General features: G+C 38.0%; 3 protein-coding genes across 3 annotated transcripts; all 3 read left to right on the top strand.

The window, feature by feature from the left end:
* Positions 1–3,732: 3,732 nt before the first annotated feature.
* LOC311284777 (olfactory receptor 1500-like) lies at positions 3,733–4,713 on the top strand (the record flags this gene model as incomplete). Its single annotated transcript, XM_084399989.1, has 1 exon — positions 3,733–4,713. The coding sequence occupies one exon, from the start codon at positions 3,733–3,735 to the stop codon at positions 4,711–4,713; it is 981 nt and encodes a 326-aa protein (XP_084256115.1).
* Positions 4,714–9,358: 4,645 nt separating this feature from the next.
* LOC311284776 (olfactory receptor 2AT4-like) lies at positions 9,359–10,336 on the top strand (the record flags this gene model as incomplete). Its single annotated transcript, XM_084399988.1, has 1 exon — positions 9,359–10,336. The coding sequence occupies one exon, from the start codon at positions 9,359–9,361 to the stop codon at positions 10,334–10,336; it is 978 nt and encodes a 325-aa protein (XP_084256114.1).
* A 10,321-nt stretch (positions 10,337–20,657) lies between these two features.
* On the top strand, positions 20,658–21,632 carry LOC311284775 (olfactory receptor 2AT4-like; the record flags this gene model as incomplete). Its single annotated transcript, XM_084399987.1, has 1 exon — positions 20,658–21,632. The coding sequence occupies one exon, from the start codon at positions 20,658–20,660 to the stop codon at positions 21,630–21,632; it is 975 nt and encodes a 324-aa protein (XP_084256113.1).
* Between the last annotated feature and the right edge of the window lie 1,955 nt (positions 21,633–23,587).

Below are 23,587 nucleotides of genomic sequence, written 5' to 3'. Positions count from 1 at the left end.
GTCAACAACAATTACAATTTTAATAATATTTCAAGTGTAATCTTCTTTTTAAGTATACATTTTATCATACATATTTCAAAGTTAAGGATTCATTAGTTTGATATAGCCTACATTGGAGCAAAGTAAAAAACACATAATGCAATTTAAGTTAATTTTAAATACCAATTCTTCACTACCACTGTGATGTTAAATGGTAATGGAATTTAAATATTCTTAGTCTGAATTATTCAAAGGAAATGCAGCAAGAGGTCGGTGTAACCAGAACCCATCTACGGAGAGCCTGCCCACTCCCTATTAAGTCCTATTGTACCGAATTTTGGTTGTAGTTCCACCAGAGTTCCACTGGGGGCGATCGCCCATGAGTGCAGAATGAATGGGAGTCTATGGACTAGACGGCTAAATTTGTCTCTTTCACCCGATTGCCGTTGAGAAATCTCAGATTCGATAGTAGGTTTTGCAAGTTCAACATGGGTTATAGGTCGAAAGTTGAATGAACAAGTACTTATGTCCTTTCGATTTCTTACAGGTTGAGTTGCTGTTGCCCATAACACGCTAGCATTCTGCTAATGAACGCTGATTGGTCAGTGAAGGACTGATTACGACCAGAGATACCGCTTGATGGCATCGTGGCATCCGAAGCGGGACCAGAAACAAACAAAACAAAAACTCTTCTAGCACGTGTGTTTACCTGTGTCAGCTGTGTTGTCGATGCCTCGAGAGAAAAGAAAGTGCAGAGCGCGAAAGCACCAGAGTGACTGAAGGATTGCCGTAAAGCAGTATCTCTGGTTGTACGATGTGCATGACGTCATTGACACTTTAAAAGACTTTTTAAAGCAAATAAGTGACTCTAAAAAATCTAACACCCAGCAATGTGTAATTTCTTTGCATCTCCTTTCGAATACAATATTCAAATTACTAGACAAAAAATTATATCCTGAGAAAAGTGGATTTTGATGGGTATACTGCCATAGACCTCCATTCATTCTGCACTCGTCCTGTGAGCGCCCTCATATGGAATCAAAGTGGAACTGCAACCATTTCAGAAGCCGGAAGTGTACTGAGAATGAAACTTCTCGCCTTATTAGACATTCTCTGGTGTAACCTAAATAATCAAATCAATGGTAGGCATCAATAAATCTTGTAATAACAGTAATTTATATTCAATCACAATTAGGAAGAAATGCATGTATATATAATAATCACTTTGTTTGTTCATGAATCTTCCAATGCAAGCCACCTATGCAGATCTAAGTGACTTGGAACATGTTTAGGCATACAAGAATGGAGATGGTTCATTCCTTGCAACCGTGTGTGTGTGTTTTGTGTCACAGTCACAGTCGATGACAGGGTTAAATTGTACATTTTGTAATTGATTGAAGCGCTCACACTTCAGATCTATCCATTTTTATGATGTGTCTGTTATTAGTGGTATGTTGAGAAATCAGGGGCCCTCTGATTTTCCAACCACTCTAATAACGGTCAGAAAGTTGAAACATTTTGAAATTTAATAGCAGGTCTGTCTCTGCTTTATAATTTTCATCACTGACTTCTGACTTTAGCCATTCATATGTATATTACAGTGTTTTCCCATGAGTTGGCAGTGTGTTGTGGATAGCATATGCTATGTGTGTCTCTGATAGACCGTGATCATGGGATCGGCTGTACCATCCTATGTGTGTGAAGCTATCTGGATCTGTTAGTGTGAAGATGGACAATAGATCTTTAGTGAAGTGACACTTTTGGACTCTACATCATCTATATCTTCTCATGATGTGTAGTGTTCAGCCTGGATAGACTTGATCTATTCCAGGTGATGATGCTGTGCGGGTGTAGTGATGGAGTTGTGTGTTCAGTGTTCATGTCTAGGAGATGGGTGGAATATAATCTATAACAATTGTGTTGCAAATTTAGTTCCAGTTCTATACTGGGAGGCCATATTTACGCAGTGATGTACTATTGTGAGATGTTAACGGCCTCTTGAAGTGTCTTTTCACCCATCTCCCGAATCTCAGGTTATGTTCTAACAATTCCGCTGTCCTGGCTTTGATCCAGGTAGGGTCCGGCCCATCTTGGCAGTCCCTCTGAGTGGCATTTGAGGTACAGAAAGGCCTATATATATATATATATATATATAGATAGATAGATAGATAGATAGATAGATAGAGAGATAGATAGATAGAGAGATAGAGAGATAGAGATAGATAGAGATAGATATATAGATATAGATATAGATATAATTGTATTTCATTTTTTTTCGCATTCTTTCTTGTGTGACGCACCTGAATGAAAGGCTCATTATGTGGGTCATTGTCTTCTCAGGTGTAAATCAGAGCAGTATTTATGATTTATTATTCCAGCCTTTAAAGTCTGTGATGTGTGTTAGACCTTGCCACATTTTCCTGGAGTCATGTGCAATATAGTAATTTTTCAGTTTCTGTCTGTTTAAACAATGTTTCTATCTTTTTAAAAACATTATCAAATCCATTATCGTTTATTTTTCCATTATAAAATGTCCTTAAAAGGTGTTCTGTGTGAGACAATCAATAGTGTATGTATTGGCTCAAAATGCGGAATCCTCGGATTCATCAACTGTAATATATATAAAAAAATTCTCTTATTTGAGATGTTTGCTTTAAAATATAGTACAAAATATTAAATTAAAATAAATAAAACAAAAAATAATGCAATAAATGTTTCTTGTAATTTGATTGGTGTTATGGTGTGTAGTTATCATTTACCCACAAGGTGGCACAAAAAGCTCACATTCATGACATAAAGGAGCTGTTTGCTGTCCAACTTGACGAGTCATAAAAGAGACTTCTAATAATAGGCCTAAGATACTTTGGGCTGGAGAAAAAAAATATTTATGTTGCACCAAATTTGAAATGAAACAGCTGATGTTTCTGTGTTGTGCAAATAAATGTTTTATCTATCAGGGAAGAGGAACCAAGCCAAACTTCATTCCAAAGTTATATTCTAGCAAAACACATTCCCCACTCCCTAAACACCAAAGGTCAGCCCAGTTTCACAACATCAAATAATTCAAAACATGATCCTTCATGACGTGTTGGACCCTACAGGCTTTAACGCTGATTCTACGCCTATAAAACAATGAAACCACACGCATCTGCACTGATCACTGAGAAACGTGACACACTGAGCCAGGAATATTCTTAGCAGATGTCACATAACTCAACAGAGGAATAATCAAGGTAATCATGTGATCAGCTGAAATACAAACCAAAATAACATTTAGATTTTTGCAAATATTTGAAATCACAGAATGTGTAAATAATTTAAAGAAAATTCTTTCATCTTAATTACTCAATATATTGTTTTATAATTAATGTATATTTTACATGTTTTACAAAAAACAATATTTATAAATGATATATTTTATCATTTACAATCATTTATAATTTCATAGGTGAACTTTATTTAAATAAATGTATATTATCATTATTATATTGTATTTTTAAATGTTGCCAAGAATAATTTTAACTTCAAGAAAATACATATTTTTTAAATTAGCAAATCAAAGCCACAAGTTATTTTATAAGGTATGTCAAAAGGCAGATACATTTGGTTCTTTTGTAAACAGATGTTTACTGTATGTTTTAGTATTTCACAATTTAGAAAATCAAATCAAAGCCATTTTTACAAGGTATGTCATGTGTAAAAGGCAGATACATTTGGTTCTTTTGTAAACAGATGTTAACTGTATGTTTTAGTATGTCACAGGAAAACGAAACCGTAGCGTCTGACTCTGTTGTAACCGAGTTTTTCATCGTGGGCTTCCCTGGACTTCAGCCCGAATACTACAGCCTGATGGCAGCACTTTTGTTCTGCATCTACATCGCTGTAATCACTGGAAACTCTCTCATTGTGGTCCTGTTTGTGACTGAACGCAGCCTCTTTAAGCCTATGTATATTATCATGCTGAGTTTGTCCTTGTCTGATATTGGTTTTTGCACAGTTGCTCTGCCAAAAGTCATTTCTCGCTACTGGTTTAATGACGGTTATATTACCTTCTACGTTTGTCTGTTTCAAAGGCAGCTGATTCACTATTTTGGGACCCTAAACTCTCTTATTATGATGATCATGGCTCTAGATCGGTACTTGGCGATCTGTTACCCACTAAGATACCTTGTTTTAATGAGTAACCGCACTATGAGACTTTTAATAGGGCTTTCCTGGGTTACTGCAATGATTGCCCCAACCATCAACTCAATGCAAACAGTGAAACTGCCATTCTGTGGGCCAAATATGATCGCTCATTGCTTCTGTGACTTTGGGTCTATGAACCAGCTCGCCTGTGCAGATGTCACCCAAACGAACCTCATTGCCTATGGTATAGCAATGTTTGTGCTTCTCGTGCCATTCTCTTTCATCATCCTTTCATATGTATGTATCCTGGTGTCTGTGCTTCGAATAGCAAATGCACAGGGTCGTATGAAAGCCTTTTCTACCTGTGCCACACAGCTGACTATCATTATTATCTATTATGTGCCACGTTTCGTTGTTTACTCCAGTCCTTACATCCCGCGCAGTCAGAGGATTGCCCTGGTCATGTTCTACAGTCTGCTTCCACCACTAGTGAACCCCTTCATCTACTGCATCAGGATCAAAGAAGTCAGACAGTTCTTTCTCAAATGGTGTGTCCAGAGAAACAGGATGAGTCTAAAAGTCCATAGGTTAACTATTTCTAAATAAGATCATCTGCCTATCCCTGTTCTGATGTATCACATTACATGCTGTTTATATGCATTTACAATATTTGTTAACAGGGGCGTCGGACTGGGGGTACAACCATTACAGATTACCAGGGCCCCAAGGGGAGAGAGGGCCCTTGAAAAGCCTGGAATATATCTTATTTTACCTGGATATTTTCATTTCCTAATTAAATGGACATGGGAACATGGGGGCCCATCAGGACTGCCTATGCATGGGGCCCGGGATCTTGTGCTACAGGGGCGTGGTTTTTGCACAGTTGCTCTGCCAAAAGTAATTTCTCGCTACTGGTTTAATGACAGTTATATTACCTTCTACGTTTGTCTGTTTCAAAGGCAGCTGATTCACTATTTTGGGACCCTAAACTCTCTTATTATGATGATCATGGCTCTAGATCGGTACTTGGCGATCTGTTACCCACATAGTTTGTTAATATAGTTAGTATAGTTGTATATATAGCTATATTAACAAATATTGTAAATGCATTTAAACAGCATATAATGTAATACATCAGAACAGGAAATGTTATAGTATATATATAAATAATCCAAATATAAATGAAAGTCAAAAGCACATTTTTAGTACATAGTCACACCTGGAAACAAATCCTGTTCAAATAGGCTATACGGGCCATTCTACAGAATTGGTTCAAAGTTGGTTGTCAAGTATCTTGACCATTTTATTTCTTTTTCCACAAATATCCAAGGTAAACATTTCTAATAATTGTGCAGTTAATTCTCATACTGTATTTTCAGAAGGTTTTGGAATATATCCTCTCCCCAAATGTGTCACTAATAAAAAACAATAATAACTAATTTAATGAGAAGGCTTATATTGACCTATTAAGATATTTTTTTACATCTACCTTGTAAATATATTTTTTGTTTTTTTTTTATTAAAAAGTGCTCACATGTAAGTCAACAACAATTACAATTTTAATAATATTTCAAGTGTAATCTTCTTTTTAAGTATACATTTTATCATACATATTTCAAAGTTAAGGATTCATTAGTTTGATATAGCCTACATTGGAGCAAAGTAAAAAACACATAATGCAATTTAAGTTAATTTTAAATACCAATTCTTCACTACCACTGTGATGTTAAATGGTAATGGAATTTAAATATTCTTAGTCTGAATTATTCAAAGGAAATGCAGCAAGAGGTCGGTGTAACCAGAGCCTGTCTACGGAGAGCCTGCCCACTCCCTATTAAGTCCTATTGTACCGAATTTTGGTTGTAGTTCCACCAGAATTTCACTGGGGGCGATCGCCCATGAGTGCAGAATGAATGGGAGTCTATGGACTAGACGGCTAAATTTGTCTCTTTCACCCGATTGCCGTTGAGAAATCTCAGATTCGATAGTAGGTTTTGCAAGTTCAACATGGGTTATAGGTCGAAAGTTGAATGAACAAGTACTTATGTCCTTTCGATTTCTTACAGGTTGAGTTGCTGTTGCCCATAACACGCTAGCATTCTGCTAATGAACGCTGATTGGTCAGTGAAGGACTGATTACGACCAGAGATACCGCTTGATGGCATCGTGGCATCCGAAGCGGGACCAGAAACAAACAAAACAAAAACTCTTCTAGCACGTGTGTTTACCTGTGTCAGCTGTGTTGTCGATGCCTCGAGAGAAAAGAAAGTGCAGAGCGCGAAAGCACCAAAGTGACTGAAGGATTGCCGTAAAGCAGTATCTCTGGTCGTACGATGTGCATGACGTCATTGACACTTTAAAAGACTTTTTAAAGCAAATAAGTGACTCTAAAAAATCTAACACCCAGCAATGTGTAATTTCTTTGCATCTCCTTTCGAATACAATATTCAAATTACTAGACAAAAAATTATATCCTGAGAAAAGTGGATTTTGATGGGTATAGCGCCATAGACCTCCATTCATTCTGCACTCGTCCTGTGAGCGCCCTCATATGGAATCAAAGTGGAACTGCAACCATTTCAGAAGCCGGAAGTGTACTGAGAATGAAACTTCTCGCCTTATTAGACATTCTCTGGTGTAACCTAAATAATCAAATCAATGGTAGGCATCAATAAATCTTGTAATAACAGTAATTTATATTCAATCACAATTAGGAAGAAATGCATGTATATATAATAATCACTTTGTTTGTTCATGAATCTTCCAATGCAAGCCACCTATGCAGATCTAAGTGACTTGGAACATGTTTAGGCATACAAGAATGGAGATGGTTCATTCCTTGCAACCGTGTGTGTGTGTTTTGTGTCACAGTCACAGTCGATGACAGGGTTAAATTGTACATTTTGTAATTGATTGAAGCGCTCACACTTCAGATCTATCCATTTTTATGATGTTTCTGTTATTAGTGGTATGTTGAGAAATCAGGGGCCCTCTGATTTTCCAACCACTCTAATAACGGTCAGAAAGTTGAAACATTTTGAAATGTAATAGCAGGTCTGTCTCTGCTTTATAATTTTCATCACTGACTTCTGACTTTAGCCATTCATATGTATATTACAGTGTTTTCCCATGAGTTGGCAGTGTGTTGTGGATAGCATATGCTATGTGTGTCTCTGTTAGACCGTGATCATGGGATCGGCTGTACCATCCTATGTGTGTGAAGCTATCTGGATCTGTTAGTGTGAAGATGGACAATAGATCTTTAGTGAAGTGACACTTTTGGACTCTACATCATCTTTATCTTCTCATGATGTGTAGTGTTCAGCCTGGATAGACTTGATCTATTCCAGGTGATGATGCTGTGCGGGTGTAGTGATGGAGTTGTGTGTTCAGTGTTCATGTCTAGGAGATGGGTGGAATATAATCTATAACAATTGTGTTGCAAATTTAGTTCCAGTTCTATACTGGGAGGCCATATTTACGCAGTGATGTACTATTGTGAGATGTTAACGGCCTCTTGAAGTGTCTTTTCACCCATCTCCCGAATCTCAGGTTATGTTCTAACAATTCCGCTGTCCTGGCTTTGATCCAGGTAGGGTCCGGCCCATCTTGGCAGTCCCTCTGAGTGGCATCTGAGGTACAGAAAGGCCTATATATATATATATATATATATAGATAGATAGATAGATAGATAGATAGATAGATAGATAGAGATAGATAGAGATAGATATATAGATATAGATATATATATAATTGTATTTCATTTTTTTTCGCATTCTTTCTTGTGTGACGCACCTGAATGAAAGGCTCATTATGTGGGTCATTGTCTTCTCAGGTGTAAATCAGAGCAGTATTTATGATTTATTATTCCAGCCTTTAAAGTCTGTGATGTGTGTTAGACCTTGCCACATTTTCCTGGAGTCATGTGCAATATAGTAATTTTTCAGTTTCTGTCTGTTTAAACAATGTTTCTATCTTTTTAAAAACATTATCAAATCCATTATCGTTTATTTTTCCATTATAAAATGTCCTTAAAAGGTGTTCTGTGTGAGACAATCAATAGTGTATGTATTGGCTCAAAATGCGGAATCCTCGGATTCATCAACTGTAATATATATAAAAAAATTCTCTTATTTGAGATGTTTGCTTTAAAATATAGTACAAAATATTAAATTAAAATAAATAAAACAAAAAATAATGCAATAAATGTTTCTTGTAATTTGATTGGTGTTATGGTGTGTAGTTATCATTTACCCACAAGGTGGCACAAAAAGCTCACATTCATGACATAAAGGAGCTGTTTGCTGTCCAACTTGACGAGTCATAAAAGAGACTTCTAATAATAGGCCTAAGATACTTTGGGCTGGAGAAAAAAAATATTTATGTTGCACCAAATTTGAAATGAAACGGCTGATGTTTCTGTGTTGTGCAAATAAATGTTATATCTATCAGGGAAGAGGAACCAAGCCAAACTTCATTCCATAGTTATATTCTAGCAAAACACATTCCCCACTCCCTAAACACCAAAGGTCAGCCCAGTTTCACGACATCAAATAATTCAAAACATGATCCTTCATGACGTGTTGGACCCTACAGGCTTTAACGCTGATTCTACGCCTATAAAACAATGAAACCACACGCATCTGCACTGATCACTGAGAAACATGACACACTGAGCCAGGAATATTCTTAGCAGATGTCACATAACTCAACAGAGGAATAATCAAGGTAATCATGTGATCAGCTGAAATACAAACCAAAATTACATTTAGATTTTTGCAAATATTTGAAATCACAGAATGTGTAAATAATTTAAAGAAAATTCTTTCATCTTAATTACTCAATATATTGTTTTATAATTAATGTATATTTTACATGTTTTATGAAAAACAATATTTATAAATGATATATTTTATCATTTACAATCATTTATAATTTCATAGGTGAACTTTATTTAAATAAATGTATATTATTATTATTATTATATTGTATTTTTAAATGTTGCCAAGAATAATTTTAACTTCAAGAAAATATATATTTTTTAAATTAGCAAATCAAAGCCACAAGTTATTTTATAAGGTATGTCAAAAGGCAGATACATTTGGTTCTTTTGTAAACAGATGTTAACTGTATGTTTTAGTATTTCACAATTTAGAAAATCAAATCAAAACCATTTTTACAAGGTATGTCATGTGTAAAAGGCAGATACATTTGGTTCTTTTGTAAACAGATGTTAACTGTATGTTTTAGTATGTCACAGGCAAACGAAACTGAAGCTTCTGTTGTAACCGAGTTTTTCATCGTGGGCTTCCCTGGACTTCAGCCCGAATACTACAGCCTGATGGCAGCACTTTTGTTCTGCATCTACATCGCTGTAATCACTGGAAACGCTCTCATTGTGGTCCTGTTTGTGACTGAACGCAGCCTCTTTAAGCCTATGTATATTATCATGCTGAGTTTGTCCTTGTCTGATATTGGTTTTTGCACAGTTGCTCTGCCAAAAGTCATTTCTCGCTACTGGTTTAATGACGGTTATATTACCTTCTACGTTTGTCTGTTTCAGAGGCAGCTGATTCACTATTTTGGGACCCTAAACTCTCTTATTATGATGATCATGGCTCTAGATCGGTACTTGGCGATCTGTTACCCACTAAGATACCCTGTTTTAATGACTAACCGCACAATGAGCCTTTTAATAGGGCTTTCCTGGGTTACTGCAATGATTGCCCCAACCATCGGCTTAATGCAAACACTGAAACTGCCATTCTGTGGGCCAAATATGATCGCTCATTGCTTCTGTGACGCTGGGTCTATAAACCAGCTCGCCTGTGCAGATGTCAGCCAACAGAATCTCATTGCCTATGGTGTAGCAATGTTTGTGCTTCTCGTGCCATTCTCTTTCATCATCTTTTCATATGTATGTATCCTGGTGTCTGTGCTTCGTATAGCAAATGCACAGGGTCGTATGAAAGCCTTTTCTACCTGTGCCACACAGCTGACTATCATTATTATCTATTATGTGCCTCGTTTCGTTGTTTACTCCTGTTCTAGCATCCCCAACAACATTCAGATAAACAGCAGTCAGAGGATTGCCCTGGTCATGTTCTACAGTCTGCTTCCACCACTAGTGAACCCCTTCATCTACTGCATCAGGATCAAAGAAGTCAGACAGTTCTTTCTCAAATGGTCTAAAAGTCTGAAAGTCCATAGGTTAACTATTTCTAAATGAGATCCTCTGCCTATCCCTGTTCTTATGTACTGTATCACATTACATGCTGTTTATATGCATTTACGATATTTGTTAATATAGTTAGTATAGTTATATATATAACTATATTACCAAATATTGTAAATGCATTTAAACAGCATGTAATGTGATACCTCAGAACAGGAAATTGAATGTGTCACACTGCAGGCACATTTATCAACTCTAATATATTTTAATTATAAATAAATCATACATTTCCTACTAAATGTTCATCTAGTTTTGGTTGTTTCATTAGATTACTATTAGTAATATGTTCTATTATTTTATTTACACAGGTCTTGGCTACGAATGATTTTACATGTTTTTATTAGTATTTCTCATAAAAAAAAAGCAAAAAAAAGCAAATGCCAGTTAAAATTGTGATCATTTACTCACTTCTTAGTCAAAAGTCACATTATCGAACTGGTAAATTTAAAATAATGTTACACTTAATTTTAGTTAAATATTATTCATTGATAATTGATGCTCAGTGTCTTGCTGAGCTATGAATTACTGAGCTAGATTCTTACCAAAGACTATAGGTATAGAAAGATGGTTCCCCTTCAGTCAGTCACATTCGACGCAGAGATGAAACGGTGTGAAAATTTCATATCACGATTATAGTGACCAAAATTATCACGATTATCAGTATTATCACAGTTTTGATCAAATGAGATGAAAATGTTCAAAAAGAACTGAAAACATTTCAACAAGTTGTATATTTGAAAATCAACAAACAACAAATAAAATTAGCAATTCTATGCACTTTTTTTAAAGCATAAACATTAAATTATATGACCGTCGTCAATAGCAACACATTATAACACAGCACATCTCTTGTATCACCGCAGATGCGGTCTCTCGTTTCGTTAAAATGCACCTTGCCGTCTGCAAGATGGAAATTAAATCAGAGGACTTTAGTATTAATACTAATATAATACTGTGGTAATGATCATCTTGTCTGGACGATTGTTTTGTATACTATAAAAATTTAACTACTGTATAAACATCTCAGTTTTATAAGATTTTAAAACATCTCGGGCCATTTTCTGAGGAATTGAAAAATTAAAAGAACCAACCATCTCTGTCAAAACAAATTTCAGAAGATATTTATTTGCAAAGATTTAAACAGCAAGAGTAAGAGAAGGCTATATTCATAATCTATGGCAAAAATACTATTATAAATGAGGTTAGTGGATAATTCAGCAGCAAAAGTTATTCTTATAGTTATTATTATAGTGGGGGGAAAAAACATTTAGTGGGGAACAAATAAAACACAAATCTCTGTATTGTTATAAAATACATTAATGAAAAATGTATTTATATATACTATGAAATGAATAATGAATTTAAATGTATAGCACAGCTTTTTAATAAGGCAACAACATATGATAGATAGGACAGAACATGAAAGGCTATTTATAATCTTTCATTGCGCAAAAGTTTTATAGGCCTAATATGAAAGGGTCCAATACAGAGTGGTTTATGCACATCCCATGCGCAGAATGATGCGCTTGAAGCAACGTTGGAAGACAATGGAGTCAACGTTGAAGAGATATGAGTAGTGTATCATATCTATGCAACAGATTGAGCCTTTTCTTTAAACAGTTTAAAATTTTAGTTACTTTGCGCATGAAGAACAATTCATTGTGCTCTCTCTACTCCAGAGAGAGTAGAATGAGCTTCTAATCATTTGCACCTGTGCAACAGTGCACCTGATTTTCATTTTAGGCATTTGCTGCATGTGCTTGTCTGCCTCGTTGCTCCTGCTGCAGATGTTGCATTGGTTTGCGTCTGTTAGCTTCGTATATCTTTCTGTTTTGAATCACTGCACAACACGCTAGTAATTCGCTAGCCTGTTATTGTATATTGTATACTGTATATTGCGTGCCATCCGTCCACTCTTTATTTATTTTTATTTATTTATTTTCTCGCACGCGCCTTTTTACGAGTTCATCAAACAACTTAGGTGAGTAGGATCAGTCAACAAACACGGTGAGTCATGTCATCTTCTCCTCTTATTGTTACTAGCACCTCATGTAACATGTTTAGCATAGCCTTCTCTGTTAGCACAGGAATTACATGTTATAAATACAGGGAGATAGCCAAGCTGACGGGGAAGATTTAAAAACTAGAGACACGCATCCAAACTTTAATCGAGGATAGTAAGCATGCAAGGGCTTTAGATACTGCTTTGGATGCGACTAGCTTAGTGAACTCTGTACATTGTTCGGTTCTGGCTGTAGAGCCTGTGCAGCAGGGCAGTTGGTTGACGGTGAGACGCTGTAGTCGCAGGACAAAACACAGTTCTTCCGTTCCGATTACAACTTCAAATAGATTCTCCCCACTCAGTGAAACACCCACTGAGAATCCTGTTGAATGTGCCCTAGTTATTGGCGATTCTATTACATATAAATAGAAAAGAGACACCAGTCACCATAGTCACATGTTTGCTGGGAGCCAGAGCGCCTGACATCAAAGCAAATTTAAAAGTGCTGGCTAATGCTAATCATAAATTCTCTAAGATTATTATTCACGTCTGCACTAATGATGTTCAACTCCGCCAGTCGGAGATCACTAAAATTAATGTTAAAGAGGTGTGTGAACTCGCAAGTACGATATCATACACTGTAATTTTCTCTGGCCCCCTTCCTGTTCGCAGGAGTGATGAGATACTTAGTAGACTGTCCTCACTCAATGGCTGGTTGTCTAAATGGTGTCCGCAAAATAATATAGAATTCATAGACAATTGGAAAAGTTTTTGGGGCAGACCTGACCTGTTGAAAAGAGATGGTATTCATCCCTCCTGGGATGGTGCTGCTGTTCTCGCTACTAATATGGCACATAGCCTTAGAGCTCAAACATGAATTGGGGCTCAGGTCAGGAAGCAGACAGACTGGCTAAACCGACCGTCTGCTAGCTGTCTCACATCACCAAGGTCAGATAAATCCCATCACATAGAGCCTCTTTCACCAAGATATCATCATATAGAGACTGTGTCTGTTCCCCAAATTAGGACATACAAAAAACTTCCAAACCCATCTAAGGGTAAAAATGTAATTGATGTTCAACAAATAAAAAAACAGATATAATACAAATGAGCAAATGATAAAGCTTGGGTTGCTGAATATTCGATCCCTTACGTCAAAAGCACTTACTGTTAATGATATGATTACAGACTATAATCTAGATGTGCTGAACCTCGTCTGAAAGGCAAAGGGGGAGGTGTTGCTGTAATTTATAGTAATATTTTCAGAATTACTAAGAAGTCTAGTTTCAAATATAATGCTTTTGAAGTGTTGGTGCTTAATGTAGCAATATATAGTGTAAATGATAAATCACGTTTGAGATTTGTGCTGGCTACTGTATACAGCCGACTCCGTGTTACAAATATGTTAGACCTATCACTTCTGCCACTAAAAGATTGCTTTTTTAATAATCTTCATGATCAGTTTCATCATCTCAGCATCCTAGAAGAACTCAATATTGCGACAGAAACTTTTAACTCTCTCTTTTCCAGCCCTTTAGACACAGTTGCTCCATTGCGCTTAAAGAAGATTAAAGAAAATAGTCCAACGGCGTGGTACAACAAGCACACTCAGGCCCTTAAGAGAGCAGCCAGAAAAATGGAACTGTGAGTTTTAAATCTGGCCCTTCACAAGCTTCCGTTCAAAATGTTAACACAGTAACGCATTTTCCAATGCATCTTTCCACCTCAATCAGTTGGGACTTTGGGTCAACTGGGAAAAAAGCAAGCTCTAAGTTACGTATGTAACCCCCGTTTCTTGCAGGAGGGAACAGAGATATAACGTCCCATCACCACAATTGCTGAGCCACTGCGGAGCGGCCAGATCACCGGCTCTGACCTTAGAAGCCGTTAGAAGCTCTGGTTCCCATCGAAACCTTAAACTCAGCTTAGGACTGCACCTGCGCATTGGCTGGTCTAGCCTGAAAAAAATAAGCTTTTTTAACGCTGTTTGCTTTTTTAATGCTATATATATAAATAAAAGAATAAGAGATTAAAATTCATTTTACATTATAATGATTCTGTCACGCTTAAGTTCAATAAATATTAAGATAAGGAATGTAGCACACAAGGTTTATTAGAATAATCCAAACAGTCAACATGCAAAACAGCGTGCAGACATGATCAATACCAAACCAAGGAGTGCAGGAGAAGGTACAACTTAAGTAGGAACACAAATGCTGATAATTAATCACACAGCTGACACAAACAAACTCATAATGATGGTGACCATGGAGACAAACGAGTGGCGGGAATCTGAACAAGGAACACAGAAGATGAATGAAAATAAACTGAAAGTCCATGAAAAGTAAACACAATGAACATACTGTGACAGATGCAGTGCAGGTAACAATAAAATGACATTAATATTAAAGTGTCAAGTGTCTGTGTAAAGTTGGGGTTTAAATTGTCCAAGCTTATCAGTTTAATGCAGTATGGGGTTGTATATTCTCTGGTTGGCCTTCCTTACCAGCTTCACCAGTTTCCTGGTCTTGCTGAAGTTCGGTGTGCGGTTAATAGCCTCACACCATGTGACAGTTTCAAACACTTCCTTCTGGTAAGCAGTCTCATCATTGCCTGTGACAAGACCAATGATTGTGGTGTCATCTGTGAATTTTATGATGACGTTGTTGTGCTGGGTAGCGACACAGTCATGCATGAAAAAGTAGTGTATAGCATGGGGCTGAGGACACAGCCTTGAGGAGTGCCTGTGTTCATTATGATGGTGCTGGAGGAGCTTTTTCCAAATATGAACATGTTGTTGTGTACTGGTGAGGAAGCTTATTATCCAGTTACACAGTGCAGAAGGCAGCCCTAGGTTATGCAGCTTGGTTATCAGTTTTGAGGGGACGATAGCATTGAATGCTGAACTATAATCAATAAAGAGTAGTCTGACATAGCTATCTTTATTTTCCTAGTGAGTCCGAATTTTTTTGTGAATGGCAAATGAAATAGCATCTGTTGTAAAGGCTCCTTTAAGAGAGGACTTTTATTCTGACATCGTGCATCATCTTCGGACTGAGCACTCTCGTGAGTTAAGCTGCCGCTGCCTGCTGAACTGTTATGTTGTGCAGATTGCTGAGAGGACATTTATTGCTGTTTATCTGTGATATTTGCTCCAGAAGTTACCTTGAGGTGTTAGTCATTGACCTACAAGTAAGCATGTTTGCCTTATGTTTGAGTTTATAGAAATCGGTATTAGTTATTTATAACTGTGTCACACACGCCCCCAGCTGTTGTTTCTGTTAGTCTAGCTTAATGACGCTGTTCCATATGTGATTATTTCTTCTTTATTGAGATGTATATCATTGTTTTGGTTTTCGATGATTCCTGTGATGTGATTTAGACATTTTGAGCTGTTTATTCCAAACGAGCCATTACAATCTGATGTGCCGCGTTATCAATATTTAGAGTGATGTTTATCATGTAGATGATTGCTCATGGTCTATAATGTACAATGGATGTTTATTATTGTATATACCCAGCTAATTTTGTTATTCATTATCCTTTATTGTATTTCTTTACATCTAATTACAAATCAGATCCAGACAGTCAAAGTCTCCCAAACATTATGGTCCTTCGAGCCGGATAAGCGTTTCTTTCTGACATGATGGATTCTGATGCGGAGATTGTTGCTGGAGCTCGCCCTAAGCGACTTACTCGTCTTCCAGCCTACCTAGAGCAGTATGAGGTGCAGTTTCCCAGAGGTAGACCCAGGCCTATGGAGATGCCTGTCTCAGTCTGGTCCCTGTCCCTTCAGCCTGGTGCAGCCACTTCCTATCGGCCTGTGGTCTCAGAGTCTCAGCAGTATCCCTTTGTGCTCCCTACAAACTCGTTCACGCCTGTCTTGGCCTAGTTTTTCAGAGGCTGGTGAGTTCCCTCTGCCTCCTACTCCTCAGGACCTTAGAGAGTTGCTCACTCCTAATGCCATGCCCTTGCCTGCCCACCACCAGTCGGCGCCTGCCTATCCTATCACCCACTTTTTCTTCCTCAGGCAGAGCCAAGGCTGCGCCCTGTAGTCCCTTCCTCTGAGTCTGTGTATCATGGTCCCCCTCCTATGATCCCTTTACTCGTCCAGATCCTAGTGAGTTCGCTCGTCTTTACATATCCTTAGAGAACCTGCTCCCCCCAGATGGTACTGAGCTTTTTAAGTACCAGATCTTAGTAGATCACCTTAAGCTCGAGGAAATTAAGATGATAGCTGATGCTAACTTGAATTCCCCTACCTCCTTCACGGATACCATGTCAGCACTTTGTGAAGAGTATGGCCAGCCACATCAGTTAGCTTTGAGGAGGATAGCTAGTGTACTTGGTAGTCCTGATGTTAGATGAGGTGATGTCCCAGCCTTTCAGAGATTCGCTCTTCAAGTCCAGTCTCTAGTCGGCCTGTTGAGAACTTTAGGACAAGAGGGGGAGTTGAGTTGTGGTTCCCACGTCGCACGCCTTTTGAGCAGGCTTCCCCCCAGAGCAGACTTCCGTCGCCATATGTTTCGTCAACCTGGTTCTAACCCTAACCTAACTGACCTCTCTAATTGGCTTTGTTACGAGACCTGGTGTCATAGTTAGATGCAGAGTTGATATCTAAGAGCTCACATGCTAGCAAGAGATCCGTTGCTATCCTGCATGGAGTTGGAACATCCTCAGCACCATCCTCAACCCTGTCCCCTTACCCAGTTGAGTTCCATGCCTCGTAGAGGTTCCATTCAGCCAGCCCAAGCCTGTTAGAGGGAAGCGCTATTGTCCTTTCTTTGACGCATCAGAGCATTACCTGAGTCAGTGTGCTTCCTTCACCCAGCTTACCCCTGATCAGGTTAAGACCTGGATCCGTAGGCACGATCGCTGTTGGCATTGTGCCAGATCCACCATGCTGCTCGATGTGAAGAAGCCCTGCCGTCTTTGCCGTGGCTTACATCTTCACCCCCTGCACGATGTAAATGTCAGTCCTACCTCTACAAAGGATCCTGCTACTGTGGAGAAGAGTTGCCTTTCGAATTTCTCCTCAGATAGGTTCTTCTGCAATAAGCCTTCCATTAGCGGCCGTGTTATGTTTAAGGTGGTTCCAGTGTATCTGCATTATGAAGATCATACTTTGGATACCTTTGCCCTCCTGGATGACAGATTGGAGCAAACGATCCTGCTTTCCACTGCTGTTGTGCCCTTACTGATGTCCAACCATTGCTCCTTATTGGTTCCGACCAGCCCCACCTTATAACCCCTACTGAGCCTGTTTGATGGGGTGGCCTGGGAGTACCAGTTGCTGTTCGTACCAGCTTGGGATGGACACTTTAGGGTCCTATTCCTTCTATGGGTTGTCCTTCCACCACTTCCCAGTGCCTGCTTACCTGTTTGGTTTCTGTCCAAGATGAGCTCCTTCACCACGTTCAGAGATTGTGGCAGTTGGATACAATTCCTTACCGTGAGTGTAACGAAGTTACTCGTTCCAAGCAAGACCAGGAAGCCCTTCAGCTGCTTGACCTCAAGACTATTACCCTAGAGATAGAGGGGGTTCGTCGCCTCGCCACTCCCCTTCTTCATCGTAGAGACATGCTGTTGTTGAATACTCAAAGAGATTCAGTCTTGCCTACCCTCCGCAGCAGGGAGCGACGTCTGCTGAAGGATCCTGAGAAAGCCAAGCCCTACCAGACAGAGATGCGTAAATTTCTGGAGACCGGAGCTGTCTGTGAAGTTCCTGATCCTGGTCCTGATACTAATGAGTGCTGGTACATTCCTCACCACCTTGTTAGCCACAATAGAAAGTCCCGCTTGTCTTTAATTGTTCCCATCGGTACAGAGGTCAGAACCTTAATCAGCACTTATTGCCCGGACCTACCCTTGGAGCCTCGTGTCCACATTCCAGGTGTCCTCCTTCGTTTCCGAGAGCATCCTGTAGCCGTGAGCGGAGATATTAAGGCAATGTTCCACCAGGTTTGCCTCCTGCCTGAAGTTCGTCCTCTACTCCGCTTTCTTTGGCGAGATCTGCCATATGAGGAGATACATTTCACTTGACGGATGAGGAGATACGTTTCTCTGTGGAGAGATGTTTTTACATTGATAATTGCCTCCAGAGCCTACCTACTGCTGATGCAGCCCAGAGTCTGATTGATCGCCTATGATACCTTGTCCTATAAACACCGACCTGTGAACTATGAGACCCCCACCTTACGGAATATTTATAGGGTCCTTGCTACACAGTATGACCCTTTGGGATTGCTCCTTCCTTACACAACCCGTGTGAAAGTGATCGTAAAGCATCTTTGGAACCAACAGAGAGTGGGATGATCCTAACCCAGGGTTCCAGACTGCGACCATTTTTTGAGAATGTGCGAGTTAAAATTTTATGTGGTCACATTTGTGCGAGTGCATGGTCATGTAGCCTACTACTCAGTTAAATTCACGCATGAATTTTCCTGCATTGAACTTGTTTTAGCGCCCGCCAAAGTGAATTTTTGTCCCGCCAAAGTCTTCTAAACCTGCATACCTGTCTCCTCATCCTTATATTAAACTGTGCTCTGATAGGCACCCAGAAGGGTTCACTCATCTAATTACAAATCAGATCCAGACAGTCAAAGTCTCCCAAACATAATCCTCAGTGAATCTATTTGTCCTATATGCAAACTGTTGTGGATACAGGTTTGCTGGCATGATGCTCAGAATGTGTTTTTTGGCGAGACTCTGCCTTGCATGTGTTCACTCTACTCCAGTGGTTCCCAATTCCAGTCCTCGTGACCCACTGCTCTGCACATTTTGTATGTCTCCCTTATTTAACACACCTGAACCAGATCATCAGCTCATTAGGAGAGACTCCATGAACTGAACTGAGTGTGTCAGATAAGAGAGACCTACAAAATGTGCAGAGCAGTGGGTCACGAGGACTGGAATTGGGAACCACTGCTCTACTCAGTGACTTGTAAACCTGAGTAGGGTTTAGCATTAATACCTGCTCCACCTTGTCAGGAGTCACTTCCAGCGTTGTCCAGGCCTCTGTGTTCAGGGCTTCAAAGCGTGCATAGAAGAGATTGAACTCATCAGACAGAGATGAAGAGCTGTTTGCAAATGTCCGGCCTTTAAAGTCTGTGACGTGTGTTAGACCTTGTCACATTTTCCTGGAATCATGTGCAATTTAGTAATTTTTCAGTTTCTGTCTGTTTAAACAACATTTCTATCTTTTTAAAAACATTATCAAATCCATTATCGTTTATTTTTTCATTATAAAATGTCCCTAAAAGGTGTATGTGGAGGCTCAAAATGCGGAATCCTCCAGTCAGATTCATCAACTGTAGTATATTAACATTTTTGCGTTATTTTAGATATTTGCTTTAAAATATAGTACATAATATTAATAACATTAAATTAAAATAAATAATACAAAAAATAATGCAATAAATGCTTCTTGTAATTTGATTGGTGTTATGGTGTGTAGTTATCATTTACCCACAAGGTGGCACAAAAAGCTCACATTCATGATGTAAAGGAACTGTTTGCTGTCCAACTGCTGTCTAAACTGACTTTTAATAATAGGCCTAAGATACTTTGCGCTGGAGAAAAAATAAAACGGCTGATGTTTCTGTGTTGTGCAAATAAATGTTAAATCTATCAGGGAAGAGGAACCAAGCCAAACTTCATTCCATAGTTATATTCTAGCAAAACACATTCCCCATTCCCTAAACACCAAAGGTCAGCCCAGTTTCACGACATCAAATAATTCAAAACATGATCCTTCATGACGTGTTGGACCCTACAGGCTTTAACGCTGATTCTACGCCTATAAAACAATGAAACCACACGCGTCTGCACTGATCACTGAGAAACGAGACACACTGAGCCAGGAATATTCTTAGCAGATGTCACATAACTCAACAGCGGAATAATCAAGGTAATCATGTGATCAGCTGAAATACAAACCAAAATAACATTTAGATTTTTGCAAATATTTGCAATTACAGAATGTGTAAATAATTTAAGGAAAATACTTTCATCTTAATTAAATTAATAGCCTAACTAAATAATGTTTTATAATTAATGTATATTTTACGAAAAAAATGTTTTATAAATGATATATTTTATCATTTACAATAATTTATAATTTCATAGGTGAACTTTATTTAAATAATTTTATATTATCATTATTATATTGTATTTTTAAGTGTTGCCAAGAATAATTTTAACTTAAAATGTTTTTTTATTAGCAAATCAAAGCCATTTTTACAAGGTATGTCATGTGTAAAAGGCAGATACATTTGGTTCTTTTGTAAACAGATGTTAACTGTATGTTTTAGTATGTCACAGGCAAACGAAACTGAAGCTTCTGTTGTAACCGAGTTTTTCATCGTGGGCTTCCCTGGACTTCAGCCCGAATACTACAGCCTGATGGCAGCACTTTTGTTCTGCATCTACATCGCTGTAATCACTGGAAACTCTCTCATTGTGGTCCTGTTTGTGACTGAACGCAGCCTCTTTAAGCCTATGTATATTATCATGCTGAGTTTGTCCTTGTCTGATATTGGTTTTTGCACAGTTGCTCTGCCAAAAGTCATTTCTCGCTACTGGTTTAATGACGGTTATATTACCTTCTACGTTTGTCTGTTTCAGAGGCAGCTGATTCACTATTTTGGGACCCTAAACTCTCTTATTATGATGATCATGGCTCTAGATCGGTACTTGGCGATCTGTTACCCACTAAGATACCCTGTTTTAATGACTAACCACACTATGAGCCTTTTAATAGGGCTTTCCTGGGTTACTGCAATGATTGCCCCAACCATCGGCTTAATGCAAACAGTGAAACTGCCATTCTGTGGGCCAAATATGATCGCTCATTGCTTCTGTGACTCTGGGTCTATAAACCAGCTCGCCTGTGCAGATATCAGCCAACAGAAACTTGTTGCCTATGGTGTAGCAATGTTTGTGCTTCTCGGGCCATTCTCTTTCATCATCTTTTCATATGTATGTATCCTGGTGTCTGTGCTTCGTATAGCAAATGCACAGGGTCGTATGAAAGCCTTTTCTACCTGTGCCACACAGCTGACTATCATTATTATCTACTATGTGCCACGTTTCGTTGTTTACTCCGGTTCTAACATCCCGAACATTCAGATAAACAGCAGTCAGAGGATTGCCCTGGTCATGTTCTACAGTCTGCTTCCACCACTAGTGAACCCCTTCATCTACTGCATCAGGATCAAAGAAGTCAGACAGTTCTTTCTCAAATGGTCTAAAAGTCTAAAAGTCCATAGGTTAACTATTTCTAAATGAAATCATCTGCCTATTATATGTTTTAATGCATGCATACTGTTATTTATTTACAATTTTTGCTAATATCATAGTTATTTTCGATTGCATATCAATAATAAATTGTATTATAATAAATGTGGAAGGCCATTTATCACTCACAACTAATAGACAAGTTATTCTCCCTTTAACCAGCACAGTAAATCACAGTGGGTTATTAGCCCTCAATGATGATTTAACAAAACAAAACAAAAAATACTCAGAAGATTCAAGACTGAATAGAGACATACGGAAAGTTGCATGTCCTGCTGCCCATGTAAAACTTTTTTTATTTTTATTATGTGTTCAGGTTTTTTTTTACTTGTTTAATTAAAATACTACATGGAATATTTGTGCTTTTAAAAAATCATGGAAAGTAGCCTATATAATTTATTATATATTTTAATAAATAAATAAGTGACCATCATCAATTCATTTTCAGGAAAGCTTTAAAGTGACATCTCTTCCCTACGTAATTTTTATTATTTTGGTAACATTGATATTAATAATCGGTTCTTAGATTATCTGTAAGGCGGAGTGGAGCTTACCGGTTTTCATTAGTGTTTCAAACTAATTAAAATTAGGCTACATCATGTTATGCTAAAAGAAAAGAAAAGAATTCAAATCTGAACAAAGATTAATTGATGCACATGACAGTGCCTGCTGAACAGAGAGAAAAAAGTTGATTCTTACCGTGTGCAGTTTATTTCTGTGGAAGACCGTGGGTTGTGTGCTCGTTAGATTCCCATGGTAGCTTACACGTGGTTTGGTTTAAACTTGATAGTTGCCAAAGACTATCGTTGTAATTTAAGGGACCGTTAAAAAATGTTACTAGCTTCTCATGATTAAATCCATGTTTTGAATAACTATAAATCGCGTGTCTTGGTTTAACTACATTAAAATAAAGTCAATAAAAAGTGTTTTGTTTTAGATCAAAAATGTGTTTCCACTAGGGGGCGCATGGCGGATGAATCAATCGGATCCTTAATTTAGTCGCATTTATTTTTTATTTCGTTTTTTGTCTAATTTGGGATATTTCTGCACAAAAACACAATTACAATGAGAAATATTAACATTAATAAATACTTATAAATAGATATAGATTAAAAGTACAATAATTTTTTTATGTGATTTTAATCTATTATGTGAATGGGAGGTGTAAGAGTAATTATCATTTTACCCACAAGGTGGCGCAAAAAGCTCACAGTAAGAACGATGTTTGACATTCATGGCCTAACGGAGCTGTGTGCTGTATATTTTATTAATAAAATATAAAAGAGAAGCTAACAATGAGGACTATATTTTTATATAGTCCCTTTTAGAGTACACTAATTTTTTTTTTTTTTTAAGGTTTAGGGCAAGGGTTCGGGTTAGGCACTTGGTTGTGATGAATTGGGTTAGGGTAAGGAGCTAGAGATTGCATTGTCAATGAATGTCCTCACAAAGATTGTGTGTGTGTGTGTGTGTGTGTGTGTGTGTACCTACCTTCTCAACTATATTCTGGGGACCAATTTGTACCCAGAAGTGACCAAATACCTCCCTTTAGGAACATCCTCATTTGTAAATGTGGTATAAAAATAAAGTTAATTAAAAGTTTTTGAAATTGTACAAATGCAGAAAGTTTTGTGTGATGCGTAGGGCTAGTGTAAGGGGATGGAATATACCGTTTGCACAGTATAAAAACCATTACGTCTATGGAATGTCCCCATTTAGATAGCTAAGTAAATGTGTGTGGTCCAGGTAAACCCTAATTTTTGAGGACAAAATGTCCACACAAAGATGGCAATATCCGAAATCTTTGTCCGTGTGGGGACATTTTTAAATAATTTAATTAATTAAAATGCTTTCTGGAACGCAATAGTATCGCATAGAGCAAGAAAGACGGTATGTTTTTATTTACAAATATAGAGCTAAAGCCAAACAGTTATTTCAACTCCTTG

Source organism: Rutilus rutilus (genome assembly GCF_951802725.1).
Source record: "Rutilus rutilus genome assembly, chromosome: 25".
NCBI lineage: Eukaryota > Metazoa > Chordata > Actinopteri > Cypriniformes > Leuciscidae > Rutilus > Rutilus rutilus.
This window is presented reverse-complemented; position numbering and strand designations above follow the sequence as displayed.